Genomic DNA, 11,520 nt, shown 5'->3' on the forward strand with positions numbered 1-11,520 from the left:
TTTTAAGTCAATTCATGCATAAACCTAAACGATCCCACCTTGCTGCTGCTCTTAAAGTTCTAAAATACTTCAAGGTTCCCCATGTCAAGGTTTTTTTTTTTCAAATTCTAAAAATTGCATGTCTCTGTCTACTGGATTCTGATTGGGCTTCATGTCCCATTTCAAGAAAGTCTCTGACAGATTTATGCATATTCCTTGGAGATTCCTTGATTTCTTTCAAAAGCAAGAAGCAATCGACTGTAAGTCGCTCGTCAGCTAAAGCTAACTATCGTGTCATGGCTACTTGTTCTGAAATTGTTTGGATCCTTGGTATTGATACACCTACTGATTTATTTTGTGACAATACAGATGCACTCATGATTGTCACGGCGTCCTTTTGCGGCACGGCGCCAGGGGACCGCCGTACCGCCATGGCGATAAAATGGCAAACACGGCTATAAAATTAAATATATATAATTATAAATCTTTAAAAATTATACATTATCAACTTCTATTAATCTTCAAAACTTCATATGCCTTATATCATAAAAAGAAATATAATACCATAAAAAATATAATTTCAATCATCAAACAAAACAAAATACTATTCATAAATCTCTAAACCATTAATTTTATCATCTCAAATTTCAACAATCAAAGAGCTCAAGTCCACCACTACCACTAGGAATATTTTCCAAATCATCATCGTCAAGTCATCATCTAATGATACATCTTCATCGTCTAGTTCTTGCTTCATCAATGCCGAAGCTGACGCTTTCTTAGGACGTCTAGAGTATAATTGTATTGATGAACCCGATGTGTCGCCGATATTTCCCCTTCCAGGAATATTGTGCCCATAGCTTGATCAATATGACTCCATCTAAGATCCTCTCCCGAATGAACTACATCATTGGTGTCGAGAACCCACTCATTATCTCATTCAAATTCCTCCAACACCAAATGATTGAAGTTCTTTCCTTTCTCGCGCCTCTTTTGGAATCTATTCGCAATTTTTCGATTGTATTGAACGAAAACTAAATCGTTCAATCTCTTTTACTCCAATCTATTTCGTTTTTTCGTATGAATCTAAAAAAAAATTATAATATATTAGTATGACTACAATAGGAATAATGTTTAATATATTAATTATATAAGTAATTAAACACTCATAAATTCGAATGAGTTTCAATTGTGTTCGGACTCCGAGGACGAACAACAAAGACTAATTATACAGAAAGCAAGTGATTGGAGCTCGAAATGAAGGCCTCCAAAAGCATTCCACCAATCAACTAAAATTGTAAAACATTAAAAAAAATATATTTAGTTCGAACTTTAATGAAAATTGGAAAAATAAATAAATACATAAAATATTATAAAAATTAAGCACTTACGAGGAATTTTTGTCTTTTGTTGCTTAATGGCCAATTGTTTTCCAAAGCTTCCCCGCATATTATCATAATCATCGACTTGATCACAAATCTTTGTTTGCAATTCATCATCTGTGATCATTTTTTCAAGAACATCATTAAACATAGCTCGTGCCTTACGAGCATATGCATTATCATTCACCTTGAGATCAAAGTACTTGGAAGGATTAAGAAATAATGCAGCCTCATACAGCTCCACTTCCATTTGATCCTCCCACCGACAATCGATAATATGCATAACTTCTTTCAAAAAATTTGGTTTTTTCTCAAAATCTTCCTTGATTTTCCTTTTAGCTTCATTCATCACCACTGCAAGCTCAGGCATCATTGGCTTCTCATCCCCGTCAACGATCCTCAAAACAATTAGAAGTGGATGCGATGCTTTTATACAATACTACACGTCAGTCCAAAAAATGAGAAGACAATACCGTGTTTGCTACTAATCTCCCGGCATTTGTATTAACCAATTTCGATGTAGTCCAAAGCATCCCTATGCTTATATAAGCTCTGCAAAGTAAAAAATGAAGTAGCAAACCGGGTAGGCCCAGGCCTCACAAGATCACTCTCGTATGTCTTCTCCCGCATCGCATTAAGAAGTTTTATGTGCTTATAGATATAGGTAGTAACTCTTCTTGCATTGTCAATCTTTGCCTGGAAAACTGACAATTTCCCGATATCTTCCAACATAAGATCAAGACAATGAGCTGCACAATGAGTCTAATATAAAGTGGGTATGCGCTACTCCAATATTTAACCCGTTGCCTTGAAATTAGCACCATTGTCCATTACTACCTGAACCACATATTCCTTTCCAATTTCTTCAATTTTCGCCTGAAGTAAATCCGCCAATAATGATGCAACTTGAGATTGACTTGATGCATCAATCGACTCTAAAAAAAATGTACCTTCTGGGCTATTGACGAAAAAATTAATCAAATGTCGCCCTTTTTTATCCGTCCACCCGTCAGCCATAAGTAAACAACCGTATTGCTTCCAAGCAATATTATGTCTTTCCTTCAGTGTTAGTGTCTTTTTCACCGTCTCCTCCAAAAGTAGAACTCGTAATTCATGATAACTTGGACCTTTTACACCCAGTCCCATCTGCCCCGCCGACTCAATCATTATTTCAAAACTTCGAGACTTTGCCACATTGAATGGTATGTCATTTTCACAAAAAAAATCGGCAATATGTCCATGAAATGTTTCGATCTCCTCTTTGCTCTTTGTACTTCTAGTACTCGTTTTGCTATGCCTTTCCTCAATGACTTCTTTTCCTAAGCATTGAGGCAACTGACTTGCTCTCTTTTCCACCTTGTGACGGCACTGATGGAAAATTTAAGATAGATTGCGAACGTTTCCTCTTGCTCAAAATACCTGAACTAGGATAAGAAACATAGTCGTGCAATACCCCCTGCCCTACTTCTTGAACATTCACATCAACATCGTCGTCAACGTCGTTGTCGTCATCTAACTCAACACGATTGGGCTGTTTTCCTATCGTCTTTTTCTTTAGGAACTCTCGCATCTCATTTCGGATTTCTTCAGTAGTCTTTAGACACTTCTCCGCGTCTCCAGAATTTCCAAGCAAGTGTTGTTTCAATCGTTTTATTCTCGATCGTACTTGCTTGTGGCAGAGCGAACATTCTACCAAATCTCTATTTCTCAACTCCGGCCAAAAAGCATATTTCCAACCCGGATCATTTGACTTAGCTTTTCTTTTGGGATCCTTCGATGAGTCTATCGTTGATGCTTCACTTTCGGCCATAGAAAATTAAATCCTATAAATATTTTTATATCAATATGTTAAAATAATACAAAAAAACAACAAAATTTGCTCAATAAAATGAAAAAATATAAAAAATATGATACAAAATAAAATAAATAATATTAAAAAAATAAAATATATATATATAAATAATATAATAGTAATATAATGTATACAACAGGTAATGATAGAATAATAATATAAAAAATAAATAGAAAATAAAGCATATATTTCACACCGCACGCACGCACTTCATTTTCAATCTGTGATCAAGATTCAAACTCCCAAAAAACTCACCCAACTATAATGGCGGATTGGAGCGTGATCCAAGGCGGACTGGAGTGAAGAACTGGCGGATTGAGGCGGACTGGAGCGGGCAAGCATAGAGATTAAAAAGTAGCAGCAACAGGGGACAAAAACTACTGGAATAACGATTGGAATGGTTTTAAGAAGGGTTTTAGATCTAGACCGTTCAAGTCCGATTCAGAGATTTAGAGCGGTTTAAATCCGATCCAGGCTTTGATTCAGGTTAGGGCTTGATTGGGATGACGCGCCGCAGCGTCACCGTGGCGTCGCCACGGCGGGCGCCATGACGTTGCCGCACCGCCTTATGCCACAAGGCGGGGCAATCAAGCCTGGCGCTCATCTACAATGTTTGTTCCTTCTGGGAATCAACGTGCGGATATGTTAACTAAGAGTTTAGGAAGTCATTCTATTACTCACCTATGCAAACTTAACAATCTATTTGACTTGTTTCAGGTGGCTAAGGATGACCCTTCAAGTGAAGGAGGGTGTTAAAAATTGGTAATTGGGCCGTTAACTTTTTGGGCCTTGTGTGTGTTAGTTTTTGGGCCCGTCCATTGTGAGAATATATATATATGCTTAGCCCCTTAAGGCATATACATATATCATCTCCTTCATTCTCACTTCACACCGTTGCATCCGCTGCTTTCTTCATTCATACACTGCTGCACAGTGCACTCGTTGCCGACGCCATCATCCTCTTCCATACACTCGCCATCACACACAGAGCACCTTACATCCATAGCTCTTCACTTCTAATCCATACACTGTCTTCACATGTGCACAATCTACACGCTATTACTCGAATCACTTTAATATGCATCCATCTCTCGTTCATACTCTAATCGATCTCCGCATCGATCTTCCTTCACTTCATTTTTGCTAATACATCATCAATGCATATTATTGTTATTTTTTCTATCACTTCTCTTCCCTTCGCAGGTTACTAATCTGGTTCAGTGAGTTCATGTGGTGTACTTTGAAGTTCTGGTGTAGAAGGCTTATGGAAAGCAATTGATGTGATCTATATCTCTGATTCACTACAGCTCTGGTTATCGTTCCTTATTTATTTGATTTTCGTTGGTTTATGACTGATTGTGAACTATTGAAGGTGTTCCTGTGAGAAGACGTTGTTTTTCTTGTTGATTCGTGTATTGATTTGCTTAGTTTGTGGTCATTTGAGACCTTAGCGATTACTCTTTCATTATCGTTGCCTATGTAAAATGATGTGTTTTTCTCTAATATAATAGAGATTGAAGTGTACGTGTTCCTCACTCTTGTTGAGAGATATCTGTTAAATTGTTTTATAATTTGTTAACAGTGTTATTATAAAAATTAGTAGGAGTTTTGTTGGGCAGTACCATAACCGTTAATTTTTATCTTGTGCCGTTACACAGTTGCATGTCTAACAGCAAAAAAAAAAAAATAATAAATCAATAAATATTTATATTGTAAGTTATAGTGTAGATAAATGATACTCCCTTATGCTTTCCATCCCTTCCATCAAATTTGGTTTATATTTCTTTTTTATATTGTGGTACAAAGTTAGTTTGCTTTTTTAATATAATAATAATTAATTAATAATCATTTAAATTAAAATTTAAGTTATATTTAATTAAATTACTAATATTTATATATTTATTGTTTATTTGATTGTAAATTTGAAAATTAGACTATAATTTTGAACAATAAAAATTAAAATAAATATTTAATTTAATATAAATAAATATTTAGGTAATGTAAAATTTTAATTTAATTTTAATATTTAATTTGATACTTTATGATTAAAAAAATTAGTTAATAGTAAAATTTGATTTTGAAATTTTTTTTCTTATTAAAAAAAATAAAAAATACATTTATCACATACAATTATAAAATTACGTTGTATAATTTGAGCGTAAAATATTATATTTAGATATCGTATATGCAATAATAATACAATATTTTTCTAATATACGTGTCTAAAAAAAATAAAGACCAATTTCATAAAACGGAGTAGATTAATTGAAAGGCAAAAAAAAATCATTAGTAATAAGTATCTGGTATAAAAATTAAATAAAAGAATAATATATGTACAAAGAAACAAATTAGACCCAATTTTCTTGCGCATGGAAGGCAGAGGGAAGCATTCAGCAATTGTGACATGGCGGGGCAATGGCAATGGCAATGGCAATGGCAATGGCGTGTGCACACCATCGTATGATCTGGCTAGAATACGCCGTTCGATGCAAACCTACACCTCCACGGACGCACTGAACGCCACCGCCTTCCTGCATTTCTCCGCAACCAAGAAAGGAATCTCTCTCCCACGTTTCGGTACCTTCAACTGGGATCACTACCTTTAATTTCAACAATTCGGGCGATCTCAATTCGTACCGATCCGTCATGGACAAGGACAAGGAAAAGGACAAGGACAAGGACAAGGAAAAGGAAAGCGCGGACAAGTCGCCGAAAGCCGGGAACCTGTGGCTGATCAAGTCCATTTTCTCCAAGGGCAGTGGTGGCCGGGATGGGGAAGGGGATGGGGAGGCTAACAACGCCAATCCGCCTATTGCCTTCCTTTCTACTTTCGCTAACTCCGTCGTCTCTCGCTGCTCCAAGTAATTTATTTCAACTTCACTCCTCACCGCAGTTGCAGTTCCTTTTGATAAGTTATAGGTTTTTGTTTTATTTCCGTGGAATTAGTGTTATTAATTTTTGCTCATTTTTTAGTCTCTGCTTAAGAGCTTTCTTTCTGTCATTTTGGGAAGTTTTTATTTATTTTTCCTTGTTTTATCTGATACAGTTTGAATGTATTTTGATTGGGGAAAATGCTACTGTTCTTCTTAGGGATTGAATCCAAAAATGTTGGGAGAGCATATATAAGCCTTGTTCGTGTATGGTTGGAAATTGGAATCATTTGGGTAGGATAAAATGAGTGATTATGATGATTCCAGTTTTGCCAACACTCTACTGTTAAGGCGAAATGTTGCATAGAGTAAGACTAGCAAATAATCTCTGAATAATTGTAGGTGTTGAATTAGGAGATGCATAGAATTAATTACCTTGAAAACTTCTTGTTTTGTTTATTCATATTGAGTTTGTGGGAAAAGTAATTGTGTGCTTTCGTTGGAAAAAAAAAAAAAACATAAGTGCATCTCCTGATGGCCAGACGCACTTAATTGTTAATCTTGTTGCCTTTTTTAGTAGCATATGTTTCCCTGCATTTTTATGATACCACATTTCTTTATATCTAATTCTCACTATGTGAAATCAATATTTGATTGCATACATGTGAATGGTTAAGGGTTTTGGTTGTTTTTTCCTAGAATATTTTAGCAACATTGAATTTACTAGTGAAGTTATCAGACCTTGAAGATTGAAGTTGTGAAGCAGTACGAGGTTTTGTTCATTTTCTGAACTAAAATATCAAATTGACTGGTCTCATTCTTTTTTGCTTGTAGAATATTATGTTTTGCTACAAATAGAACTTCTATCATAGTGAACTTTGGTTTCTAAGCTTGCACCAAACATTTTGTAGGATACTTGGCGTTTCAACGAAAGAGTTACAGGAGCAATTTGATACAGAGCTGCCCAATGATGTCAAGCAATGTTCATCCCATGCTAGGAACTTCCTGGAATTCTGCTCCTTTAAAGCGCTTCAAGTGGCCATTTCTCGACCTAAATATTTGAGTGACAAGGAATTTCGTCGCTTGACATTTGACATGATGGTTGCATGGGAGATCCCTGGTGTTGACAGTTGTCTAGTGGATAAAGTAAGATGCAACTATGTTTTTCTGTTTTTCAATATTGTTGTGGAAAATGTGGTTAACATGTGTTCTCAAAACAATGAGTAAAGAAAATAAGATATTTTGTGCTACTAGCTGCATTATTAAGTCTTTACAAGGATTAAGTCACCAGCCAAATGTCTGCCATTTAAATATTCTTTCTTGTTTCAGAAGATTGAGGCATCTTCAATGTTGTACCACTGCAGGATAGTTCTCCTAACAGCAAACGGGATGTGTTGGGTGAGGATGTTGGGTCATTGTTCTATTCCAATTCGACCAGAATGGCAGTTCAGGTGGTTTTATCATAGAAATATATTTCTGATTTCATTAAGTGGTGCAGTCCAGCAAGTGTCAGTTTCCTGTAGAGCTGTTGGTTTATCGAATCTGCTATTACTTAATTCCAAGTGTCATTTATATCTGTGTTTATCTTGTCAAAAACAAAAAAGGTTGATGATGAAAAAACTGTTGGACCAGAGGCTTTTGCTCGGATGGCTCCTGCTTGTCCTGTTATTGCGGATATAACCACAGTGCACAATCTTTTTGATGTCCTGACTTGTTCTTCTGGCTCCAGGCTTCATTTTCTGTTATACGACAAGTACCTACGTGGTCTTGAAAAGTATGTTTAACTTCTTTTCACTAATATTATATGTGAAATGTCCTTTTAGGCAGTCTTGTTTACTTAATTTGAAACAACATTCTAGTTTGTCTATTTGCGCATGTCACCCCTGCGCTCGTAGCTGTTCTCTTTGAAGTAGGAATTCAAAATGTCAAATTTGGGGTATAAAAGGCCACAAATGTACATTATTTCTTTGTTTCCATTTGTTTCCACTACAATCAACATTTTTAAGGTCTACATTGAATTGAAACAATAATTAAAACATCTGAACATTTCTGGCATGAATTAATTTCATCCCCTCAATTGCTTAATACATTATGGTTCCCTGTTTTGCTTTTGTTTTCAATAGCACACCTGCACAGGTTTTTAATATCAGTTTGAAGTGAATATATTATATATATATCAACAAAAAATTTTGAAAAATTAAAATAAAACAATAAACAGGTTTATTTTTCATTAAATTGATTCTACAATATGTGAATTGATCTTGTATTGTATATGACAGTTAAATGGCATAAGGAGATTTGAAATTCGCACTAGTTTATTCTGCATGTATAATTCAACTTTTATTTATCAAAGATGTTAAACTTGAAAGATTATACGCATGTTCGTGAACAACCTATATGCTTCTTGAGTGCAGGGTCACAAAATTTGTACAAAATGCAGGGGGGCCACAAGCCAGTTCAAATCTTTCACTTGCCGAGGAGGAAATTATTGTAGATATTGATGGAACTGTTCCCACACAACCAGTTTTGCAGCATGTTGGGATGTCAGCATGGCCAGGTAATTGGCAGTTTCCCCTTCTGGAGCAAGCTTGGTATGTCAAAGCTGACAAATTGTTTTGGCAGCTACAAAATAATCTCGAGTTTGAATAACTTGAAAGATTGGACCACCGCAGGCAGTCAAATTATTAGCCTGCTATTGTCACCAGATTTATGTAATATTCACCATGCATGTTTTAACTTGTTATGATCATCTTAATGTTTACCATGCTGCCACTACCATTTCAGGGCGGCTGACATTGACGAATTATGCCCTTTACTTTGAGTCGGGGGTTGGACTATATGACAAAGCTGTAAAATATGATCTAGCAACAGAAGTGAAGCAAGTCATAAAGCCTGAATTAACAGGGCCCCTTGGTGCTCGTATCTTTGATAAAGCTGTGATGTACAAGTCTACATTAATGTACGTTCTCTTAATAACTTGGAAAATCTTTCATAAATAATATCATTAGCATCTCTTGACTTTTAGTTTTTGTGTAGAGAAGAGCCTGTTTATTTGGAATTTCCAGAATTCAAAGGTTGCTCAAGGAGGGACTATTGGTTGGATATCTGTCTTGAGATTCTTCGAGTTCACAAGTTCACTAGGAAATACAATTTAAAAGGGAATCAGAAATCAGAAGCACTTGCTCGGGCAATTCTTGGAATTTTTCGGTTCCGTGCAGTTAGAGAATCCTTCAGGATCTCTTCATCCAATTACAAAACTCTTTTGTGTTTTAACTTGGCTGAGAGTGTTCCTGGGGGAGATATGATAATGGAAACCCTATCTAGTCACTTGGCATTGATAAGTCCGAAGTTTGGACAACCTGATACTCTAGGCTCTCCAAATTCACAAAGACGGCCTGTCTTACCTGCTGCACTTATGACACTTATTAGATTCAAGATTGTTTCTTCTGATGATGTGAAATTGGACGAGGAACCAACACGCCAATATGGCAGCATATGTGTTGGTGAATTGAATCCTTTAGAAGATGTGGTGAAGCAGCTGAAACAGAATACTGGAATGGCTGAAGCTGCTCAAGCAACGGTTGATCAAGTGAAAGTTGAAGGAATTGATGCTAATTTGGCTGTGATGAAGGTTGCTTGTTGCACGATTTCTAATTATTGTGACCCCATTATTTTCTGCTCCATCCTTGTTCTGGCATTTAATGAAACTTCAATCGTCCAACTCGTATTAATAGGCTCTGTAGATGAAGATGAACATGTGATGATAACTGTATATGTTTTGCCTGTAGAATCGAAAGCCGGTAAAAGTATATTATCAGCCTTATCTCTACATGGTGGAGAATTCTGGATGCTATACTGCTTATTTTTCAGTTTCTGACTTTAGAATTCTGGATGCTATCATTTTAGTTTCCTGACTTTCTTTAGAAGATGGGCTTAGCAGACAGTAATTTTACAATGCCATTTGCGACTAATATCTCATTGTTTTAATCATTTTTAATATATATGACGATTAATCTACTGTTTTATCCCGGCATTTTTCTTGTTAAATTATTTCCTTCTTTGTTTGTAGGAATTGCTTTTGCCAATTATCAAAACGCACGACTGCCTTCAGCGCTTGGCTACCTGGGATGAACCTTTCAAGTCACTTATGTTTGTGTTATTCTCCGGCTATTTGATACTTAGGTATGAGCACAGTAATATTTAATTTTTTATATTCTGAGGCTCTTAACCTCTTTCATTTAGGTGTTCACACTATTTAAAAACCTAGACAACATATTGAATTTAGCAACAGAAGGTATTCAGAGATATATATAATGATGATTCAGAAATATTTATGTACATTTTTATGCAGAGTTCATGTATATTGATTATGAACATTTTATTGTATACTACAACTTGGTGATCATTGGTGTTAATTTTAGGCTCTATCGGTTGACAGCTTTGTTGATATACACATTTTAATATCAACTTCATAATTATCCAATGTATCTTATAGCTTAGCTAATTTCTGTACCACTTCACTTTATTCAAACTATTAACTCTGCAGTAAATCAATCTAGACTAGACAAGACAAAAATATATCTAACTGAAAAATAATTGTTGATAATTGGTTTCAGGGATTGGACCAAGTTCGTGCTGCCTGTGTTTCTCATACTGTTGGCGACGGTCATGCTATGGCGCAGGTATATTTGGCGAAGAAGACAACTGGAAGCAATGAAAATCACAGCACCCCCAAACAAGAATCCAGTGGAGCAGCTGCTAATATTACAAGAAGCAGTGACTCAAGTTGAATCCCTCATCCAAAACGGCAACGTTGTTCTGTTAAAAATTCGAGCGCTTGCTTTTGCTGTTGCGCCACAGGTTTGGCATTTCTCAGAAGTTTTAGATGAACAAAATCTGAAATGATGACATAAAATTACATTGCATTGCATTACAGGCTACTGAGAAGCTGGCTATGTTGATGGTTTTAGCGGGAGTAGGAGTGATGATTTTACCGGGTAAGTACATGATGCTGTTGGGGTGGATGGAGTGGTGCACGAGGAACTCCCCCCTCAGACGGGAAAGCAGCGAAAGAGGACTCAGACGATTGAAGGAGTGGTGGACAAGAATACCCGCAGCTCCCGTTCATCTTGTCAAGCCTGATCATAATGATAAAAAGAGGAAATGAAATCGAATTCAGTGTCGTCTTTTAACATAATAATAATAATAATAATACCTTCATTTTGCTGCTTGTTATAATTATGGTTACATCCCCACGTTTAATTAAGTTATGTTTCTCATATTATTATTTTCAGATGCACATTCTTCTTTCCAGGTAGACTTGGCCTTTTGTTTTGGTTTTGGAGCCAAGTTACCCAAAAAAGGAAAGGATTATTATGGTTGGTGTGGTGTGTTTGTCCTGTCTCTTAAGTAGAGCTGCTAAAGAAACCGAGTCGTT

General features: G+C 36.0%; 1 protein-coding gene across 1 annotated transcript; it reads left to right on the forward strand.

Annotated features, from left to right (window-relative positions):
* The first annotated feature begins 5,572 nt into the window (after positions 1-5,572).
* On the forward strand, positions 5,573-11,438 carry LOC127244950 (uncharacterized). Its single transcript, XM_051265560.1, has 10 exons — positions 5,573-6,074; positions 6,995-7,229; positions 7,448-7,534; positions 7,688-7,857; positions 8,498-8,640; positions 8,868-9,042; positions 9,120-9,714; positions 10,153-10,265; positions 10,700-10,943; positions 11,020-11,438. The coding sequence occupies exons 1-10, from the start codon at positions 5,860-5,862 to the stop codon at positions 11,248-11,250; spliced, it is 2,208 nt and encodes a 735-aa protein (XP_051121517.1). The 5' UTR covers positions 5,573-5,859; the 3' UTR covers positions 11,251-11,438.
* The last annotated feature ends 82 nt before the right edge of the window (positions 11,439-11,520 follow it).

The sequence above is a fragment of the Andrographis paniculata genome, unplaced genomic scaffold (genome assembly GCF_009805555.1).
Source record: "Andrographis paniculata isolate CXL003 unplaced genomic scaffold, ASM980555v1 Contig21END, whole genome shotgun sequence".
NCBI lineage: Eukaryota > Viridiplantae > Streptophyta > Magnoliopsida > Lamiales > Acanthaceae > Andrographis > Andrographis paniculata.

What these genes read in the sequence shown, in the direction of transcription:
- LOC127244950 (XM_051265560.1), top strand. Translation starts at nt 5,860, where the DNA reads ATGGACAAGGACAAGGAAAAGGACAAGGACAAGGACAAGGAAAAGGAA. An exon ending in ACAGTTGTCTAGTGGATAAA is followed by an intron (nt 7,230 to 7,447) that starts GTAAGATGCAAC and finishes GTACCACTGCAG; the next exon opens with GATAGTTCTCCTAACAGCAA. An exon ending in CTAATTTGGCTGTGATGAAG is followed by an intron (nt 9,715 to 10,152) that starts GTTGCTTGTTGC and finishes CTTTGTTTGTAG; the next exon opens with GAATTGCTTTTGCCAATTAT.